A 23064-nucleotide genomic window follows, 5' to 3' on the forward strand; every position below is an offset into this window, starting at 1 on the left:
AATGATAACAGGGGTTTGTAGCTGTAGCCTACATTCCTTCTGCTTTACCTGGACATTGGCAAAGTCCACACGGTTGAGGTCATTAAGCATCTGGTTAATCTGAGATGTATTCTGGAGCACAGCACGCGCTGCCTGAGCCAAGTGATTGAGAGATGTGTATCTTCGCAGAGTTTGAGCAAAGGCACTTACAGCAGCAACCTGTCAAAATGACAATGTGTTTATACTCCAATCAGGGGTAACTTGTACTTCTGCCACATATGAGGAGGAAGTCACTCACCTTGGTTTGTACCATTCTCTGTGGAATATTACTCATGGCACTAGAGAGCCAACCTTCAAGGCTTTTTGCAAAATTACGAACGGCTTGGGTCAAGGCACCTTGAGGGAGACATAACAGAAAGGCAGTATGCAGTACAGTATATAGCATAACACACGCAGATTAAAGTGTCTCAGTACATTATTGTGCACGCTCTAGTTATACAAAGTGGATAATGATTTTTTTCAAATTTTAAATGTTAAAGTCAGATTGGTGCATGAAGAAATCACCTCTAAAATATGCAAATGAGACAGTTTTGCGCTCAGCTTCTTGCTATCTAGACTGTCTTCAGATGTATATAAGTGACAGCCATTCTTACCACAACTACACAGGAGACTTCATGTAGTCTGGGTGATCTCCCAGAAACTACTGCACTGTAAACTATAAAAAGTGTACATACATATTAACTATTCTTCATCATCTTCGGTGGTCTGGGGAGTCTCAAATACATGGCGGTTTCTGTGAAAGGTGTAGTAAATCAGCCACGTTGGATAATAAAAATGCAACGTGTGGTCAGCTTAACTCTCATTTTAGCACAGTGAGAGAAAAAGTGAAAAACAGTACGATATATAAAACAAAATGTTCACAAGTTCTAACGGTCATAAAATGTACATCAAGGAAAGTTAGACAAGTCTCATATAACGCTGTTGTTTCTACTATATAAAAGGAGCGAACAGCGAGTCCTCAGCAGTGACTACAACACAGCCTGAGGACCAGATCAATGCGATGAGCGTTGCTCTAAAACAGTTTACATCTTGTATGCATTTCAGGATTACTAATATGGACTCAAAAATTGTACAATATCTGTAACCACCTTTACATGTAATGAGAATGTAACACAAAGAACACATTAGTAGTAATAGGTGTTACAGATACCTTAGACAACCATACACAAAATGTTGGCCCCAGCAGGTGAAACATCTATGCAAAATATTACGTTATATTCTCATTGCTCAGTAAAGACAAATTTAAACTGCATGGTATGTTGGTATGTGGGTTACATAAAATAAAATAGAAAAAAAAAAAACACCCAAAAAAATCCCTGCAAAAAATAAAAAAAAGAATATAGTTTCAAGGGCATGTACCTGTTAAATGCATTTGCTACACAAATATATAAGTCATTAAAATATCAAGATCATATTAGATTTATCTTCTAAAGAAAAGAAAACCAATACACAGAGCTGTTTTTTAGGGGGTACCAACAGTAGCCCCATGCTTAATGGCTCTGTTGGCCCTATTATCTCTAAAGTACCACTGGTATTATGGTAATACCTCGCCCCATTGTAATACAAAAAAAAACTGCATAACCAAGGTATCAATACATCCTGAATGCTTAATGGGGAAGTATGACTCTGCTTTGCAGAGGATGGGAGACGCTTCCTTGGTAAGAGCTGCTGGGCAGACAAGGGAGAGAAGAGAAATGGGAGGCAGTGTAAAGGAAAGGGAACCGAAGGGAGACACAGAGAGAGTTGGAGAGAAGAGTGAACTGAAGATAGTAGGAAGAGAAAGCACTCATCTAAAAGATGTGGGTCCTGTTTGTGTGTGTCTGTGTGGGTGGGGTGCACTGGATATAGCACACAGTCCTGCATTTGCCAAGGCCGACCCTGCCAATTCATAATGATGAATTACATTTGGGGGTAGGAATTAACATGTGTGCAAAATAATAAAGCAGTCAAAAATATGCTTTCATTTTATAACTCAAGATCAACCAATGCTAATTGCCGATTAGCTGTTATGGGTTTTATTGCATACGTACACTTTTCCTGTATATATCCTCCTTTGAGTGGCACTTAGGGAGTTCTGGCATATCAATAATGCCAAATAAGAGAACCTCTTAACAATTTATTTTATTAGTTTGTGTAAATATTAAATATGAATCTGCAGTGGATTGCATATAATCTAGTTCTGTTTCATAGAAATTAATTCCAATTGTTTCCTTAAGTAATAATACATGTATAGACATTTACTAAAGACTTTTTAGAAAGTGACAGTGCACTGCACTGCACTCCAATGGGTGGAACAGTTTCATTTGGTAAGCAATAAAACTCCACAACTTTTCTTTTTTGTGGCTGCAAGCGAAGGTCATAAGTTTATTCATGTAGTGCAAAGCCGTAGGCGTCAAATTGTTCTGTGCAGTACGACATGTAATAAGACTTGCGCAACACAGACATACACATCAATTGAAAGCAGCTTTGTTTGCCACAAGGTTCTTTGGGATTACTGCTCTTCAGAAAATCACATTGACTTTCAAATTCCTGCTGCTTGGCTCATGGGCAGAACACAGACACACATGCTGCAGCACAATAATGACTGGAAGGACAAAATATCCTAACCATTAAGCTCTATGCACAAATAGAACATTCATGGGAGAAAAAAAAAAAGATTATCTTTAATCCCCATTAGTAAGATTACCTTTGACATGGATGGTGTACATTTTTTCAGAATAAAAAAAAAAATGTTTTAGCAACACAAAGTGCGTAATTAGACCACGCTGACCAAGCAGTACGTAGGAGTATTGGCTACTGAATCACAACGAACAACAGTGCCAGCTCAGTTAGACCTTAAATGTGTTATTTTATACCTGTGCATCAACTAAAAAAACACAGATTATTCAATGTTCAGAGCCAGGATGTATTGTACCAGTAGTGTTCTACCACGGATGGATTATATTTGGGCCGGGACACCTTTTAATATTTAAATAAACAAGACAGGAAAAATTGAGCCATTGTGTACATTCACAATACTAATATGTAGGATTCCATGAACAGGTTGTGCTGTGTAGTAATGAAGAGCACTCAAAGGAATGTTATTGACAGCTAATTCAATTGCTAGACATTATTCATGCTATATTCTGTGCAAATATCAGCAAGATTTTGTTAATTCACAATGTTAGTTGCTTACAGCATTTCATTCCATATGTGTAATGAAACCATTGAATGCTGTTGATTAAATAAGTGATTAAAAAGGGGATTTACATCTTATGACAGAATTATCTTTCAGGCAGATTTGTCTATTTTAATTGCCTTAAAATGCGAAAAACAGATCTACTGTATAGACACAAATACAATTGTTTCAAGTATAGTCTCAAACTCATCTGTTGTTATGTCTAAAAGGAATGAACATAACTAGATCTGGTCATAGGGTAAATTTGAATCCTGGGCCGGCGGAACACAGTAAGAGCCCCGTCGGCCCCGAATGTTATATTTTGTGCGCCAGCAACATACAAATCTGAATTGCAAGTCCTAGCGGCGCTCCCCAGTCCTGAGTTTCCACATGTGCAGTGTAGTCACCTCCAAACTTTCGCCATAAAGTGCCAAAGAGGCATCAAGGCGCATGCGCCAACTCAGAACTACCAGCACCAGCCATGCTTGAAACGTACGAGATAAAGGTTGGAAGAAAAATGACACCAGAATGGGACAATATATTATAGGAGCTGTCAGTTGTGCTTTTAATTTCGACCTTTTTTATATTTAATTATTTCTTCATCACTCCATTTTATGTAGTACCAATGTTAATAGTTCTCATATGCTTTCTTTGGTAAAAAAATAACTAAATTAGACAATAATGCACCTGTACTACAGCAGCAAAATCCATCAAGGTATTTGATATATACCAATACCTCATATTTGTATTGTGCTACGTATTAACAGATTTGTACTGGTAATGTCAAGCGCCGACAACAACTGTTATTTTTGTGTACATTTATATTACCATGCAGTTGGTTCCCTTAACATGCAGATGAGGCTGAGCACAGCCCTTTTTATTTTGCTCACAAATAATGCCTAAAGTTGTCTTGGGTAATGTAGAGCTTATAAAAAGTGTTATTTAGGTATGGTTTTGGAAAGAGCCTACTTGTCATATTTTAAACTCTTATGTAGTGTAGTGAGTGTACATGACTATATCTGCACTTCAGGGATGTTTCAAGTATAGATGTGAGTGTAGGGACTCGCAAAAAATGAGGACGCTTGACATTGGGATGCAAGTTTAAATGTTTGAATCAAAATATGAACCAATACTTCACACTTCTATCGTCAGGTTTGTACTGGTAATGACAAGCACTGTAAACAACTGTTCTTTTTGCCTCAAAACGTGTGATATACCTAAATGCTTTTTAGCAGCACAACCATGTGGTAGAAATTTAAGAAAGAGGGAGGTTTCTGCATCATGAAATATGGCATGACATTGTCTAGAGATATCTCAATGAACATGAGTCTAAACCAGTCAATAATGTTCTGAATTCCAAGACAAGGAATATGCCCATCCAACCACTTTGCATTTTTGCTAATGCCTGTTCTCACATCAGTGGGAGATACGTTAGAAATGTACCCAATTTGTAGATGTTTTTGTGTATGTTTTTTTTTTTTGCCCCTGCCCACACCGTCCACCCCCGCTGCTCCAAACCCCAACCTTGGGACTCCAAATTTACCCGCTTCCTCCAAAAATGCTCCTGTACCACCGAACGTCACTGGAGAAAATGCCGCTCCCTGGCTGACTTCCTCCACTTTAAATTCATCCTTTCATCCTACAGCTCTGCCCTCTCCCTCGCTAAACAATCTTTCTTTAAATCCCTCATCTCTTCCCAGTCCTCTAACCCCCGCCGCCTCTTCGCCACCTTCAGCACTCTCCTGGCCCCCTCCCCTCCCCCCCTCCTCCCTGACTGCCTCCGATTTCGCCTCCTTCTTCTCCTCTAAAATCGAGGCCATCCGACTTGAAATCTCCTCCTCCACTCTCTCTTCCACCCCTCCCACTCTTCCGTCCTCCCCCCCCCAACCACCTTCCCCTCCACTCCTTCCGTCCCACCAACGGCGAGGAAGTCCACTCTCTCATTTTATCCTCCCCCCCCACTACCTGTCCCCTGGATCCCATCCCCTCCCACCTTCTTCGCTCCCTTTCCCCCACCACCTGCTCCCACCTCGCTCACCTCTTTAATCTCTCCCTCTCCACTGGCATCTTCCCCTCCTCCTTCAAACATGCTCTCGTATCCCCCATTCTTAAGAAACCTAATCTCGACCCCACTTCTCTCTCAAACTATCGCCCCATATCTCTTCTCCCTTTTGCCTCCAAAATTCTCGAGAGGCTCGTCTGCAGCCGTCTCACCTCCTACCTTTCTGAATACTCCCTCCTTGATCCTCTCCAGTCTGGTTTCCGCCCCCTCCACTCCACTGAAACTGCCCTGGTTAAAGTCACCAATGACCTCCTCTCTGCTAAATCCAGGGGCCACTTTTCCCTTCTCATCCTCCTTGACCTCTCTGCAGCCTTTGACACCGTTGACCACCCTCTCCTCCTTCACACCCTCCAGTCTTTCGTCCTCTCCGGCCCAGTCCTGTCCTGGTTCACCTCTTACCTTACTCACCGATCCTTCTCTGTCACCACCTCTGGGACTCTCTCCCCCCCGTCCACCCTTCCAGTCGGGGTCCCTCAGGGCACTGTTCTGGGACCCTTACTCTTCTCTCTATACACCTCCTCCCTGGGAGAACTCATCAGCTCCTTCGGCTTCAGCTACCACATTTACGCCGACGACACTCAACTATACCTCTCCTGATCTCTCACCCTCCCTCCTCTCTAGGGTGTCCACCTGCCTCTCTGCCATCTCCTCCTGGATGTCCTCTCGATTCCTCAAACTTAACCTTGCCAAAACTGAGCTCATAGTTTTTCCTCCCTCTCATACCTCATCCCCTTCTGACCTCTCCATCACTGTCGACAACACCTCTATCTCCCCTGTCCCCCAAATTCGCTGCCTTGGTGTCATCCTCGACTTCTCTCTCTCCTTTGGCCCCCACATCCTCTCTCTTGCTAAATCCTGCCCCTTCCAGCTGCGTAACATCGCTCGCATCCGGCCCTTCCTCTCCCAAGATGCCACCAAATGCCTTATCCACTCTCTGATCATCTCCCGCCTGGACTACTGCAACCTCCTCGTCACTGGCCTCCCCCACTCTCATCTCCATCCCCTTCGATCTGTTCTTAACGCTGCTGCTAGGCTTATTTTCCTCTCTTGCCGCTCCTCTTCTGTCTCCCCCCTCTACCTAGCCCTTCACTGGCTCCCATTCCCCTTCAGAATCCTCTTTAAGCTCCTCACACTCACCTACATGGCCCTCCCCAACTCCACTGCGCCCTACATCTCCACCCTCCTCTCTATTCATGCTCCATCCCGCCCTCTCCGTTCTGCCTCTGACCGTCGCCTCTCTTCCCCCCTTATAACCTCCTCCCATGCGCGTATCCAAGACTTCGCCCGCGCTGCCCCCCTCCACTGGAACAAGCTCCCTCCCTCCATCAGAACTTCCCCATATCTGTCCAGTTTCAAACGGGCCCTAAAAACCCACCTTTTTCTTAAAGCCTTTCAGTCTCCCACTTAACTTCCTACCTTATCTTCTGCCTCCGTCCCCCTACTCTCCCTCTTTCCCCTGCGTCTTTCTGTCTGTCCACCCCTCCCCTTAGATTGTACGCTCCTCTGAGCAGGGCCATCTCTCCTCCTGTTTCCACCACTTCTAACTCTGCTCTCCAGCTACTTAGCCCTCCTCCTCGAGGCTCCACTCCACGTCCACTCTCGCTTCCTCCTCCCCCCTGGGGGTCTCCCTGTCTTCCGTGCCCTCCTTCTTGGGCCCCGTCATTTGCGGATCCTACCTCCCCCTTCCCCGCCCTCTCTAGCTGTGCATTGAGCTTTCTGAGTTGCTGTGCTTACTGTTTACTGTACTGTGCTGTCTCCCATTGTATTGTAATTTGTTTGTCTCTGTACGGCACTGCGGACGCCTTGTGGCGCCTTATAAATAAAAATTAATAATAATAATGTAAAGTTTTTTTTAGGTTTTATTAATGTGACAAAGCACCTACCATATGCATTATAAGACCATAACAGATGACTATAACATGCATTATGCGTGTTATAAGTAAAACTTACTAGGAATTGGTCTTAGGACATCAGGAATGAGGATCTCCACCAAAGCTTGGTACATCACATGATCACAGTTGCACATCCATTTCAAAATAGATTCATTTTTGCACAGCAAAACCAACAGTGATTTTGGCAGTCTGCTTTCCATTTCACTCAGGTTGCTGCCTCACAAACATAGATAGAAAAAAAGATCAAATGTAAATGAGGTATATTACAGCATGTAAACTAAAGAATACAAGAAAGAATGAAAGACACGATTGACAGTATTATACTGAACCATTTCAAGTCAATTTTGATCCTAAAATGATTTAAAACATAACAAGGAAACTAACAACAATACACTTACAAGAGAACTGAAGATATAAATGTATAATTTGATGTGTTATAATGAACAGTAAAATGCACTCCATTACAGAACAGCTGCTGTACTCTGGAGATAATTCAATAGATTGTACTCTCTGCAAAAGCTGTAAAATATTCTGCTCCGCCTTAAAACACAATGACATACCTCTATTGTCAATCTAGTGATCACAGACGTTTTCAAAACACTGTCACATAAATAATTGTCAGCAGAGCATCTCTGTTATATTGGAAATGTAGTTTTGCATTCCCAGTTTATAAATGAACATCAAGAAAACATAGTTTATTGGTAGTATCATGAATATCTGTTACTATCTTAATATTCATAGAAAAACTGAGCTAATTAGACTTTGCACTCTATACTATTATTACCCTTTATCTATAATGTGCTGACATATTTAGCAACACTGAACATTGATGGGATCAGAACACTAACAAAATACATACAATGACATGAGACAAAAAGTAATGTTGGCCCTGTCCAAATGAGCTTACAATCTAAAATGTGTTGAGATGGTATTCAGGAGATCTTTGAAACAACCCAGGCCATGGTCTAATGACACTCTTCTGCACCAGCGTGTAAGTTCCCACTGCCTTCACAGATTTTTAACGTTTTATATTTTTGAAAACAAAAGGATTATGTGAGAGCTAGGGAATAGAGCTGATCTACAGCTCAGCCATCTCCAGCTGCCACCGCATGCCTAGAATGGTGGAAAGAGTGTAGCTGAGCAACACGGTTTTGCTTTCCCACAAAAGGCTTATTCCCTTAATAATACAGCTGCATTATGAAAACATTCCATAATAAGAAAAGAGTTGTCTTGGAGTGAAGAAGCTCTTACCCAGATTCTGTAATGGTGGTGCCATCAGCTGTAGAGGACGGAGAGTAACGCCAGAATGTTTGCCATAACTTCTCAATCAGACTAAACTGCAGGTTTACAACAACATCCAGTATTGCCTGTGCAAACAAGAGGAGGAAAGGTTGCAATTAACAGAGAGGCTCAATGCAATGTACATTATTTTCATGTCAGAAGAAAGTTGTTTTTATTTTAAACAATACATTGTTCAAATAGTATTAAATCAATACTTGCCAACTCTCCCTGAATGTCAGGGAGACTCCCTGAAATAGGGGTGATCTCCCTCACTCCCTGAAGAGTCTGGCATTCTCCCTGATGCTGAGCCAGTACAAGACGTGGTTGGCTTCACCATCTGTGGCATGATGACACAGTCCAGAAATTGTGTCCTATGTCCCTGAATTGATGCATATGTAGGTGGCCATTTTCATGGAGATCAAGATTTAATCAAAGACTTACATTTCTGTCTCCATTACTGAAGTCATGTTGTCTTACCTGTCAAAGACACTTCAGTCTCTAGAGATTCATTAGCTGATTTTCTTTAACGCATAGTTGCCTACTCTCCCTACTCTCCCGGAATGTCTTGGAGACTCCCACATTTGTGGGAGACCTCCCGGGAAAGATAAGTGGTGGTGGGGGGGGGACTTAATGACGCAAATATCGCATCATGTTAGCCCCACCCCCTGCTGTAATTGGCCAACATTGTGACAATCGTTTAGGGGGCGGGACCAAAATTATATGATTTGTCAAGCCCCGCCCCCACACGCCCACCTCCTCCGGGATCTCCCTGAAGGCAATGAGGAAAAGTTGGCAAGTATGATTAAATCACATCTAGAGAAAAACATTTTTCATGTGTCTGAGTTCTCCAGGAAATTAAAAGTTTGACATTATGGAGTCAACTTGTGTCTTTCTTCTAGACTAGTGTGCCTGATTTTGCACTTATAGAACACTTAAATATACACATTCCATAATAATACATTTCAACATTGTCTTGCATTGACAGTAAACATATGTGCAGCCCATGCACTATATGCAAAAACAGACTAAAAACTTGTTTTAACCCCCCATTTTATTATTAAACAACTTTGGGAAGAGGAAAACGGGTGTATATTTTATTGCTGTGTTCTAGTGTTAATCTTTTATGATACAATGCATGTGCACTCAGCTTACCACTGACGTTTTCCAAATGTTCCTGTTCATTTCCTCTTTTAGTTTATTTAAATATCGGGGCTGCACATATGCCATTTTGTTTTAGTTATGCATACAGTCTGACCTCCCCCTGGCCTATTGAATTTTCTGCATATCTGTAATGCTGACATCTTGGTGCTAAATGCACAAAACAAGGAGGACTGATGCCACAAACTTGTAATCTCCATGTTTTGTCTGTGGTCAGTCCCTATTACTTTGGAACAAAATAAATAACAAAACTCTTACTTTTCCTAGGCAATGTACCATCTAAGCCATGTGCTCCCAAATTCAAATAACTTTTATGAGAAACCTCCACTGTAATCCTGAATTTGGAAAATAAACTCAGTACACTAAGCAACATGTATTGCTTATACTGAGCTGTCTTTGGTCTGACATAAACCCATGTAATTCAGTAACTCTCACATACAGGTGTTTTGTGTTAAGTGCAATGGACTGGAAACTGTCAGACAACTTGAGAACAGTAAACCATTGAAGACAACACAATAACAGGCCTACAAAACAAGATTTCTAAGGGGGGGATTTATTTTTTCTAAATTCTTGAAAGTGTTAATCTAATAACTTATTACTTCATCATAATCTAGCTAATGCTAAGGCTTTTTCAGAATAATGGAAACACACGTGAGTGACTATTACAATCTCTCTTGCAAAGAGTCACACAACTTATATATGCATACTGTCCCCTTATGTCCAAACTTCAACATAACTTCAACATAACAGGCCTGATGATGGTGGTGGAGAAGAAGGCACCAAAAGGGCAGAACAATTGATTTATGTACATCAGCCTTAAGCCAGAAATAAAAATACACAATATTTAAGGAGAGTATTATGACTAATATTGAACGAGAGCCTTCTCTACTGTCCTCATTAAAACGTAGGACAAGGAGGCATATTTGGCATACATTTTACATCATGACATGTTGGTTACTAACCTAACCCTAAAAGTGTCCTTCCACTGATATTGTTCACAGTAAGCACCACAAAAACTACATTTGGATGTATGGGAACTGTGTTCTGTCTAGTATATGTGCAACGAACACCTCTTTGAAACACTGAATTGTTCAACTACACTATTAGATGAATACTGGTATATTCTGGAAAAAACAGAATGCACTATTAATAGTGGAAGAGAACATAGATATACATCAGATGGCAGGCCATACACCATAAGAGCACCATTTAATGTTCTGCCTGTAGGATAAGTATTAAAGCTCTAGTGCTCTTTTTTATGTTATATCCGCATATACTCCTCGGTGATCACATCTTTTTAGTTGTGATATCCTATGCCATACTTCCCAACATTTCAAAGTAAAATTCATGTTATGAAAAAACAGTGAAATCTTTCTTCCATCACAACAAGCACACAGATAATGAAAAAATAACAATTTACAATATAAACAACACTGCAAAGCGTTAAAGCACTTGATAAAGTGTCTGTTATCATGTAGACTATACAATTACAGAGACTGGCTGGGCTGGATGTCAGGGGGACATATGCCCCCTGGGCTGGTCACATACTAGGCTACCTTGGGCTGGGTCACTGGGCAACCTGCTTTATTTTCCTTTTAAGATGTTCCTTATAGACTGATGAGCCGAGCCCCCAGAATAAATTTTGCCAGTCAGCCCCTGTATATATTGTAGCAAAGAGTCCTATTTGCCACAGCTCCCCTGCATAGGGACAGATGAGGTCCCAGGAATTCTGCTAAGTAAAGCTGCATACAGAGTTATCTCCCACCAGGGGCGGATTGGTCATTGCCCTGACCGGGAATTTTCCCGGGAGGCCAGTGACACCTGAGGCCGCTGCAGGCCACCTGATTCTTATAAGTTATTTTTTTTACTCCTCCCGTCGGCGCCAGCCTCGTTCTATCCGGTCCCCTCTCCCCCGGACCAGGGGTTCCAACGAGGGGGGGGGGGGGGGGGGTAGAATGAGGCCGGCGCTGCCACGAGGAGTAAAAAAAATAACTTATAAAAATAAGAATCAGGGGGCTCCCCTCCATACTTGGCCTCCTCCAGTCCCATTCAGGCAGAATGCCACATGGGACGAGCACCACGTGACAGGTGCTGTCCCATGTGTACACGTGCAATACAGCAGAGAAGACTTCAATAGAGCATGCCTCCAAAAAGGTAAGTGTAAGTGTGAGGGGGGGCTGTTATACTATTCTTTTGCTATGTGGGGGCTGTTATAGTATTCTTTTGCTATGTGGGGGCCTGTTATAGTATTCTTTTGCTATGTGGGGCCTGTTATAGTATTCTTTTGCTATGTGGGGGCCTGTTATAGTATTCTTTTGCTATGTGGGGGCTGTTATAGTATTCTTTTGCTATGTGGGGGCCTGTTATAGTATTCTTTTGCTATGTGGGGGCCTGTTATAGTATTCTTTTGCTATGTGGGGGCCTGTTATAGTATTCTTTTGCTATGTGGGGGGCTGTTGTACTATTCTTTTGCTATGTGGGGGCTGTTGTACTATTCTTTTGCTATGTGGGGGCTGTTATACTATTATTTTGCTATGTGGGGGGCTGTTATACTATTATTTTGCTGTGTGGGGGCTGTTATACTATTATTTTGCTGTGTGGGGGCTGTTACACTATTATTTTGCTATGTGGGACTGTTACACTATTCTTTTGCTATGTGAGGGGCTGCTATACTATTTTGCTATATGGGGGGCTGCAATGCTATTTTACTATGTGGGGTGCTCTCTACTATTATATGTGAGAGAAGGGGCTGCTATACTGTTATACTATGTGACAGAAAGGGGGGCTGCTACTTTACTATAATGTGTGAGGGAAGTGAGTGGGGGGGGGTCTTAATATAATGTGGGTGTGAGGTAGACAATTAATTTAATGATGTAGTGTAGGTTGGGGCTAATTATTTAGTGAGTGTATATTTTATTTTTGGGGGTGATGGTGGGGCAATTTAATTTAATAGTGGGGATGTTAATTTAGGATGGGGTGATGGGACCTTTAACTTAATCCTTGGGTGGTTTGGGGGCTATAATTTGAATGTGGGTTTATTTTGGGCTGAATGTAAATATGAATATGAATTATTTAATGGCAGTGATAGTTGCAGGAAATAGGTATGTTTAACATAAATGCTATGAATTTATTGCTGGGGGGTCTCTACTGTAATTTGGGTGGGAGGTAGGCTATTAATTTAAAGGTGGACTGTGGGTCGGAGCTAATTATTTAATGGTCAGTGCTATTAATTTATTTGTTGGTTGATGGTGGAGCAGTTTAATAGTGGGCTCTATTAATTTACGGTGAGGTGACAAGATCTTTAATTTAATGCTGGGGTGGTTTTGGGCTATTAATTGAATGTGGGGCTGAGTTTGGGGAGGAGGGCTATATATTGAATGTGGATTGTTGTGGGAAATGGTTATATTTGTTAAACGTTAATGCTATTAATTTATTGCTAGGGCTGTTTGGAGGAAGGGAGATAGGTTTATTTTTTAAATGGGAATACTATTATTTTAAAGCCAGGGCTGCTTGGAGTTTTCTAAATGTCATGTACCCATTTTGTTTTCCAAATAGGGCCTCCAACATTCCAGGATCCAGACAAGCAGCAACTGAGCTAAAGACACCAGAAGCCACAGGTGGTGAAAGTGGCAAGAACAGGAGAGTCTGTCAACTGTCCGGAATCTGGTGACTGTCACGCTTGGTCAGGTTTGGTCCGACAACAAGGACAGTTGGAAGGTATGTCTCGCTTCACACTGTACTGCTAGTGAAGGCAGAGCTACGTGCACCTAACAGTGTATATGTCTAAAATGACAACCACCCTGTCTTAAGTGCCCCAGGCCCCCCGGAGCTTTAATCCAGCTCTGTTGATACTTTAGTGGATCCTATATTGATCCCATTGCCTGCCTTCTACCTTGCACTGATCCCATTCTCAGATCACATTGTTGAACATATGACCAGCCCCCATTACACTGACAATATTATTAATCCTGCTCCTTTGCACTTACTGTATCAGCAGCAAACCCTTGGAATAGCTCTCTCCTTCACTTATGCCATTGTCTTCCAACCCTCCCTGCACTGTTATTGCAACCCACCCCCAATCACTGGGCACATTAGGGCTCATACACAATTGTTGCAAAATAAGTGTTTTGTTGCATTATGGCAAGAATTTCAGCTTTGTGATGATCGCACCTGGAAAGCCATTTATTATAAGGATAATTTGAAATGCATGTTTTGGAACACACAGACACACACAGACACACAGACACACACACACTTAGAGAGAGATTTGACTGGTAGTTTGCATCTCAGGACATCAGGGAAAGATGCAACAGTGAGGTCCTCATATGCTGCTCTGGCAGCCTGATCAAATGCTTTTGTGCCAACAAGTTTCATAATAGTTAAACTTATTAACTAAAATCAGATATGTTTCTATAAAGGGAATATTGGATGGATGTGTTAATAAGCAACTAAACAAGTTGGAGACAGAGGTATAAACCAGTCGCATATCATGCAAAAGGATTCATGTATTTTTATAGCTCAGGACTGGCAGCTTTTTCCCTGCATTCCTTTAGAGATGACTCCCTGTGTATTAAGTCAACACATGTAGGTTTTCTTAAATGTTACTACAGCCAAATATCAGTACTTCTAAACCCCGCCTACTTTTGTGTTGGCCCCACCTACATTTGATTTGGTCCCGCCCACACGAGGCCACTTCAATTATTTTTTCCAGGGCCAATTTAAGTTCCCAATCCGCCCCTGTCTCCCACACAGTCTTTCCCATAGCACACAAACACCTTATGGGTGTTACTGATTTGTAGTCTGTGATTGGTGTGCAGTGGTTAAAAGACTGTGTTGTTCATTTTAAGTTTGTGACTGATGCTGAACTAGTTGTCCAGTTATGAGAGATCTGGACTATGTTTAGTTAGCATTAGGGTCACCAGGAGGTGTAAGCAAAGGGTGCTGTTTGCTGGTGTCATCCTGACAAGAAGTGTTGTCTTTTATTGTGTTGCAAACACTAAATGTACATTTGAGTTAAAACAAGAAGTTGACTGACATCTCTTTCTCTCTCTGTGTATATATATATATATATATATATATATATATATATATATATATATTATACAAGTTAACCCGTGCTCATGCATTCTAGTCAAATCAAGCTACTTAAGGTGTTAAAAAGGTTCTTGTCGTGCATTTGGGCCATAGCCCAGGCCTCCTCAGGGGAGAGCGTTACTTCCCGACGTAAGCGCCCTTTTTTAACGTGGTGTTGTCCACATGTCACCACCTCATCATTTTTCTCCATCACCTCATCCTTCATCTTTATCGCCACATCTATCCAGATGTCTATCCAGACACAGGGATCTCTCTCAGCGGTCCTGAGTATCACACTCCTCTCGCTCTGTCACCCCCGGAAAATTAAATGAACAAATTAAAAACATCTTAGTATACCAAATTTCAGCCCTTTCTGAATTTTTTTTCCCACACACACTAAGAATTTAGTAGATCAGTGTATAACTCCGCCCAGCAGGTGGTGCTGCAGCTTGGTTTTATTTTTTCCACACACACACACACACACACACACAGACAGACAGACAGACTAACACACGCCACTAGGCATATATATATATATATATATATATATATATATATATATATATATATATATAGATAATACATATACAATATATTTACATACTTTCCATTTTTTTAAGTTGGGGAGTCAGGACAATGATGTGAAAAAAAGGCGTGACCACGCATCACCAGCGTGTCCTCTCCTTCCCAAAGTCCTGGGCTGCATGCATACATCCCTTTAATGCCGCGGGCACCAGTGGCTGCAGTTCACCACTGCTTTGCTATGCAGAGCAGCAGTGACCAGGACATACCTCCGCCTGGGCCTGCAGGACAAAGCTGCCCGAAAGATAAAGATTGAGACAGAGTCCTCATATCGTGACTGTCCAGACAATATAGGGACAGTTGGGAGGTATGTAATTGGCAGACAAATGAACATTTGTGGGAGTCAATGGAGGATTTTTTACACATGCCGGAAAACTGGAAAATTCCAAAAGAGTAATAGTTGGCAGCTATGCTATTTGCTAGAGACTTTTCCATGACACAAGACAAGATTAAGATTGGGAACTCAATTCAAAAGTTTCTAGTTAAGCCAGTGCTTCAAGTAAGCTTTTCTAAATAAGCCTACTGTAGTCATATAATTTTATCCAACATGGACACATTAGAAGATTCTGCATGCTGACCATCTTGAAGTTTAACTTTGCTCCACAAGTGTGAAAATGTATTTAGTCCTTCAGCTATATTCTATATATTCTCTAGTATACCTACAGCACTCTTTATCAGGGATTATTAAGGACACAGCAGAGCACAGAACAAATAAATAGTCGTGTGGGAGTAGTAATTCTCACAAAGACATAGGTGTCTTACCTCACAGTGCTCCCGATAAAGACTCTGCAGTGACTTGATATCTTCAAAGGTTGTACCATCTGGCAGAGAAGATATTTCAACTTCTGCAAACTCTGGAAGTGCTCTAGACGCATCTGTTGCCATAACAACATAATGGAAGAAAGATATTGTGGATGGTGCCAATTACAGCTTCATTAGGAAAATATTTAAGAAGCATAGCAAGACAGACATTCTAAAAGGTCACATTACTTAATGAGCAGAGGCTGACAAATTTTTATTTTTACTCTTTTACTAATGTTGCAATAAAAAATATATAATATTTTTAAACAAACTCATGGCATGAGATATGTCTTCCAATGAAGTCTATAAATATGTACAGCTGATGTTACATGTGACTTCCATCTTGCCAAGTTGAAATGAGGAACAATAACCTGAACATTAATAAATATTGAAATACATCAAATAGTTATAAATGTTACTTGAAAAACTACCCAGTTCAAAAATGTACCTAAAAGAGTAATACAAAGGTATTGCACATAAGCATTGTGTTATTTACTAAAAAAAAAAAGCAAAAGAACAAAAACCAACAGCTACAAATCAGATTTGCTTTTAAAATGTACTGATAATTGCTGATTGGTTGCTACAAGTTACTGCAAATTTGCTCTCTGTTACTAAATACCCATCTGTTCTGCTTTCTGTTGTGCAATGCAAACAAACAAGGCTTACTGCTTTGTATGTCACATATAAATAAATAAATGATGATGACGACTAAAAGAAAAACATACTCCCACCATTTCGGGAGAAATGGCAAGTATGCTAAAGCGGTGTATTGTAAAATAGAATAATCAGGCATGCTGTATGTACCATTCTCTTCCTATTTCATATGTCTATCTTTGGATTGGTGCTAAAGCAATAAACAGGCTCCACCTACTTCTGTGATGCTTTTTGAAAATGAGTTCCAGAATGTTAATAATGATCAAACATTTATGTATAGCTCAGTACTAAAGACGAGCAAAGTAGTGGTAACATTGTGTGAGAATTGACTTTTACAATATCATAAACCATTTCGCAGAGGTGTGAAGTTCAAGAGATAGACTTTTGCTTCGTCATTCTGCATTGTATTTGAATAAATTGATCATCACTTAAAATGTGTCGGTTTGTGGGGATAGAACTCCAAGCTAAACAAATTATTCTGTGGTGGGACTAGAAACATGTAAATGCAAAATGCGGCAAATATTCTTGGAAAGTTTAAAAAAATTCACTCATCTCTAATCTAAAATTTGGTTTGTAACGGTTTAAAGCTACCTCATAGCTAGATGTAAGAAAAGTGAAGCTAAACATGTGCAGGGGCACCAAATAGGTGAGAGGGGCCCAGCAGTGGCAATGATGGTAGGAGCTCCATATACCCATCACAAGATCTAGTAACTGTGTGCACTATAGCTTCCTATTGGTCCGTGCAGTCACACCTCTACCAGGCTGCTAGATCTAAATACAGTATATTACAATTGTAATATGATCATGTCCAGTAGTCATGTTAGATTGTGTATCGGTCTATATAAAGTACTTTGCACACAACACATGCAGAAACAAACGTCAAACATCAAAGTGTCCCTGGAAATTATTTTCAAAAGTAAGGTTAAGAAACATTTTATTGTATTCTGCAATAAAAACATATGTGCATTGACTAACTGAAATCAACATCAATGTCTTCTGAAAGTGTGGTCAGACTCAAGGAGGTATAAAATACTGTTGGTAAAAGCACAGAACTATGATAGTATATGTGCCAGCAGTGCTCCCATTTACAACAAAATATAAGCGTTGGGCTTCCCCCTCTTCATTGTTCCAGCTCCCTGCAGGCCAACACAAATGTAAAACTCTGAGGCTGTGAACTCAGGACTCAGAAAAAATTGAGAACTAAACAAACGTTCACGGTAAGAAGGGGGAAATAAAACCAAAGAATGACACAGTAGGTGGTAAGCAAAGCCAGGCTGAAAAAAGCCTGAAGTCAGCGGTCAAATGAACATAAATGTGCAAAAGGATACAATCACTCAGTAGTGTGGGCTTCTATAAAGGGAAGCACACAGCAAAACCCACATAATAAAGAAAGGATAAAAGTTTGGACTGGATAAACGATGAAAAACATTTACCGACATGGATTTTCCAGATGCTATTCAGTTGCCTTAATGACTATTCTGTTGTCTGCAGTTTTACTACATGAGATTTCATATCACCACTATCAGAACCATATAAACCAGTGAATCTTGCTCACAGAAATTGAATGAAGAGCGCACAATGTCTCAAACACAAGCTTACATCAAAACTAGAATTATAGAGTTGCTTTTATATTTCTTATTTAAAAGTTATTACTAAAAACAAACCAGAAGTTAAAAAAGCTAACACGTGGCAAGAAAAACGTTGCTGGTGCAAATCTTATGCAAAATAAACTTTTGTTTTCTGATTTGCTCTTGGTGCTATGAGAATAGTATGATTACTAGACATCTAATAGCTACTGTCATGTATTCTGAAGAAATATAATTTACAATCTAAATATACCGTATACCATATAGAGCCGTATTTAAAAGTTGTATTACTTATGTATAAACCACTTTATATGTCCCTTTAACATAACAATATCACAGAGAGCAATAAATACAATTTCACTAGATAGTGGAATTGTTTGGACATATTTGCATGCCCATTAAAATGTACAAGTGATATTAATATATCAGCTCCCTTAAATGAGACTTTTATAAACCAAACTGAAGTCACTGCTTATTATTGGTGAGTTCTGAAGTCATTACTTCAGTTTTCACTTGTATTACAAGGAATAAAGCACCTCATATTGGATATTGGAAGCTACCTCCAATTCCTGTATAAAAGCACTCACTCAAAAGCCCTGTGATACGGCCATAGAAATCCTCTGTGACTTCTAATATACATACAATCTACTGTATGAAGTGCTTTATCCCACACATCATGTAAGCTCTTGGTATGGATGCCCATTTTATGATGGATGCTTAGAAAAACCAGTAACACAAGTCCTGGACTATGCTTTGTAAACCTGATTAGCAATGTAAGGAAGCTCTCACAAGTGGGACATGTGCATTAATGTGATTAGATAGAAGTAATAAAAACGACAGGAGATTAAATAAATTCCCTATTTAATTGTATTATTCCTTTCAATATCTGACACCTTTGTTCAAATTAACATCATTGTCAATTTTTCCCATTCTCCACACCATACAGAAATTGTAAGTGTGTTCACATGGACAATGATTATCAGACTATACTTCTGTTTCAAAGTTACTTATTGTCCAGACTCTTACCTAAAAACTGTTGGTGATGTTGGCTTTGGGCAATTACAGTTTGCTCAACAGATGCACCTGTCTGTGGTCCACTCCCTGCAAATCCGTCTCCTACTCCATCCACTTTCTGCATAGGCTTGTACCTGTCAAAGGAAGAAGAAAATACAACACACAGTTATGTTTAGTCTGCTCCAAACCATACTTGTTGAGGTTAAGAAGGTAAAAGGTAATATAACTGTGGTTCTGAGCACAACTCATTTTTGGACTATATATGATTGTACACTGAGGGTGACATATTGGAAATTAAATTAATTAATTAAATCAATAGTGTAAGTAATTTATATTACAAAAACCGTAAACAAAAATTGCAAACGTTGCAGACAAGCAAAAATTTGCATCCATACACTTACCTTTCTGCAACTATATGTTGAGCTGCATGTATCTTAATATACGTACAACTTTAAATCAAGTGTATAGATATGTCTAGCACAAATGTGTGGTGGTCATCAATTGGGGAACTTGCACCAAGCCTACGGGTCACGCAAACATATCACTCTTAAAAGTTTTATGTTACCCTGAGGAGTCCCCACAGTCCCCTTTTCCCTCCTACCGCTCTCCTCTTCTGCCTTTTCTCCCTCTTTCTCCGCTACATCTTGCCTGTCACTCCTTGTCTGTCCTTCTTTGTTCACATTATTTACAGCTGGAAGATGGATTGTAATGTTACTCAAAGTTTATACCACTGTACTATCTTCCATTTGATACATAACCATTTTTCAATAAAAACAGGATACATAAAGAAAAAAGTTTTATGTTAGAATTATGTGCCAGGCAAAATAGGATGCATCTCTAAGGGTTAAATGACTTGTGTCTCCATGCCCCTACCATATTGAGCTTATAAGTAAACGTCACTGACTTGCCTCTCCGAGCACAAGTGGACGCAAATATAAGATATGCTCAACTCAAAATATGGGCACAAGTTGTGCACATGCAGTGCGACAAATGTTCTATAATCAAGCCCCGAGTGAATATCTTTAACAACCTGCAAGCAGGCTAGTAATAATGTAAATGAATCACTAAAAGGTACTATGTCTGAAGATCCAACACATGCAGCAAAGCACTTTATAGGAATGTCATATTACCAAACGATTCTGTGACAGACCAGATGGAAAAAAACAATTGCAGAGTGGTAACATGAGAGTTTAAGCAAAGCAATACAAACTTTATCTCCTTTAAAAACTCAAAACCATAATTTCTACAGCTCCAGTGTAAAGGAAGTAGTGCTGGGTAACAACGTTAATGTGAAGATACCGGGTTTATCTGGCCCAATGCTACCCACTTCACGCTGGTTGACCACCCACGGGTGTCTTCCTATGCCAGGGAAATCTACCCAGTACCTTCTAGGATTCGTATGGTCACTCAGGCAAAGGCAGTTATAGAAATACAACAGTATATTTATTGTCATACAAACAACACTAGAATATTATGTACACACAGTAAATAAATGCCAGGCAGGTTTACCACTTTATCCGTCCCTTACCCCAATAGTTTAAGGACTTATAGTCACCTGGCTGTCCAGACTTCACGACCCATGGATCTCTCTCAGATGCATATATAGACTCTAGTTAGAGAACGACAATTCAAAACTCGATCTTGCACCTTCATGAATGAAATCCCAGAATGAACACCCTTCCCCCCTGGAGTCGTTCCTTATAACTAATTTCCACAATCTTTCCCCTCCCTGGACAAACCCCTGGGTCTATTCTTCTTAACCATTGGTCAGTGCAGGACTAGGGGGTTTGGACAGAGCAGTGAAGATGAGCTGTCCTTTCACAGAAGCCCCCTGCTGGGATGCAGACAGAACGTCTGGACTAGTCCTAAGGAGAACAATTGATGCTAATTGTCTTCCCCTACTTCCAAGGATAAGGTAGCAGTGAGCCCCTCCTAAAATTAACCCCTTACACTACTTTGTGATGTCACAGGGTCCCCAGCTGTTCCATGCTTCCTGTAGAGGAAGGAGGGTGGAGAATGACTGCAGCTCCCGCCCTCTCACCTGTATTGTGGACACCACCTGATCTTTACCCATAACCCTCCTGCCTGGCTTCAGTTTAAGGACAATGAACAACATCACCGCAAGTCATCAATACACAATATACACATCTATACTGAACCACAATGTCCCCCCAACCACATGTAATTGGACAATGCAGTTGTAGTCTGGTGAGCTGGGGAACAAAAGCATGGGCTATAAAAAGTATTTGCTATAATCCACATTATGTGAGAAATGAGAAACCGAATGGTCACAGGGTTATCACACTCATTTCGTCACAGTTAACATCACTCACCCGCATGATCATAAATATTATTTTACATAGTGCTGGACAATTATATAGTATGTTTACTAAATAGTTAGATCACTTCTGTTTTATTTTGCCCCACATAAATTATGCATAAATTGTCTACACAGAGAAATCTCTGTCCAAGGAAATATAATGTAGTGCAGAAAGAGCATGCTTCATATGTCTTTCCTGATGTGTTATTTGATATTTAATGCACTGTACCCTCTTCCTCAGCTACGATACAATGGTTAACCCATGTGTCACAGGAAAAATATGTTGTGCTACAGGATGGTGCAGACTGTAAAGAGTCTTGTATGTACCTCTGAGCTCTGATTGGTTGAGAGCTACAATCAGAGGATGGTGGGAAGAGGTCAAAGATTTTTCCCACCACTTCTCTTGTGTCTTAATGATGGACAATAACATTTTATTATTAAAACTTTAATTCTTCCTTTACAATTACTGCACAGCTATAGCAGCTGGACAGCATCGCTGTTTGGAAAGAGGCTCAGCTTCTCTGGGTTTCCATAGCAACCTGCACACCACTGGACTCTGCAGGGGTTAAACTCACTGCTAATTGTTTCTCTTTATAGTTAATTGCAGGGCTGTCAATATTTTATAGGTAGACTACTTTTACAATAAGCGGCAAAGAAGTGTGGTCAGCTGAGAGATGTAATAGCTGGTTCAACTGTTGTTCAGTAAAAGGACACAGCTATATCAGTAACACCACTTTTTAAAGTGTACCTCTCACCTATTGATTGAATAAATTGCAATTTTCTTTTATTGTAGCAATGTCTGAGAAGGCACCTATGGAAGGTCTGCAACTGCCTCATGTATGTATTACCTGTCAGGAGGACAGCGGTAGCCCTTGGTAAGGTTCACTTTTAATGTAGAATATATAAATTGATGTGTGTGCCACATTGTTGGTATTTTTATTGGTTAGAGTTAGGACCATCTGAAGGCACCTTGAAAGTTGTGGATGGCTTACACATGTATTTGTTTTTATTATTGTATAACTTTTATTAATGTTTTAGAGGCACGTTTTAAATTGGTTCCTTTATATGGCTGGAAGATTGCAATTCAAGAGGATGCTGTTTCTTGTCAAATGAAAGAAAAAGATGTGATTTTTCAAGCTATTGTGTTTATTTGCAGCTTGAAGTGGTACTTTTGAATTAAATGCTATTTTAATATAAATGTTTTTCTGACCTTAAAATGGGCTTAGTTGATTACTATTACTAAATATTAAAACAGTCTTATGCCTTTAATTTCATTTCAAATTTTCATTATTTGTTGTATGTCACACCCTAATCTAACATAATCCCATGCTTACTTAACAAAGTGGCATTAAAATCCATATAAATCTAATAAAAATTAGAGATGTTCACTGACCCCCGTGTTTTGGTTTTGGATCTGGATTAACTTCGTGTTTTGGTCTTGGATC

The 23064-nt window shown here is 40.2% G+C and overlaps 1 protein-coding gene across 3 annotated transcripts in view; it reads right to left on the minus strand.

Annotated features, from left to right (window-relative positions):
* Positions 1-23064, minus strand: part of RFX3 (regulatory factor X3) — a 219317-nt gene that overhangs the window by 16978 nt on the left and 179275 nt on the right. For all 3 annotated transcript variants that reach the window (XM_075209024.1, XM_075209034.1, XM_075209016.1), the window contains 6 exons: positions 19312-19433; positions 16007-16119; positions 8402-8517; positions 7209-7363; positions 278-375; positions 49-198 (listed from right to left, as the gene is read on the minus strand). In XM_075209024.1, the coding sequence (XP_075065125.1) occupies positions 49-198; positions 278-375; positions 7209-7363; positions 8402-8517; positions 16007-16119; positions 19312-19433 (754 nt within the window). The remainder of the gene's footprint in view (positions 1-48; positions 199-277; positions 376-7208; positions 7364-8401; positions 8518-16006; positions 16120-19311; positions 19434-23064) is intronic.

Source organism: Mixophyes fleayi, chromosome 1, assembly GCF_038048845.1.
Source record: "Mixophyes fleayi isolate aMixFle1 chromosome 1, aMixFle1.hap1, whole genome shotgun sequence".
Lineage (NCBI taxonomy): Eukaryota > Metazoa > Chordata > Amphibia > Anura > Limnodynastidae > Mixophyes > Mixophyes fleayi.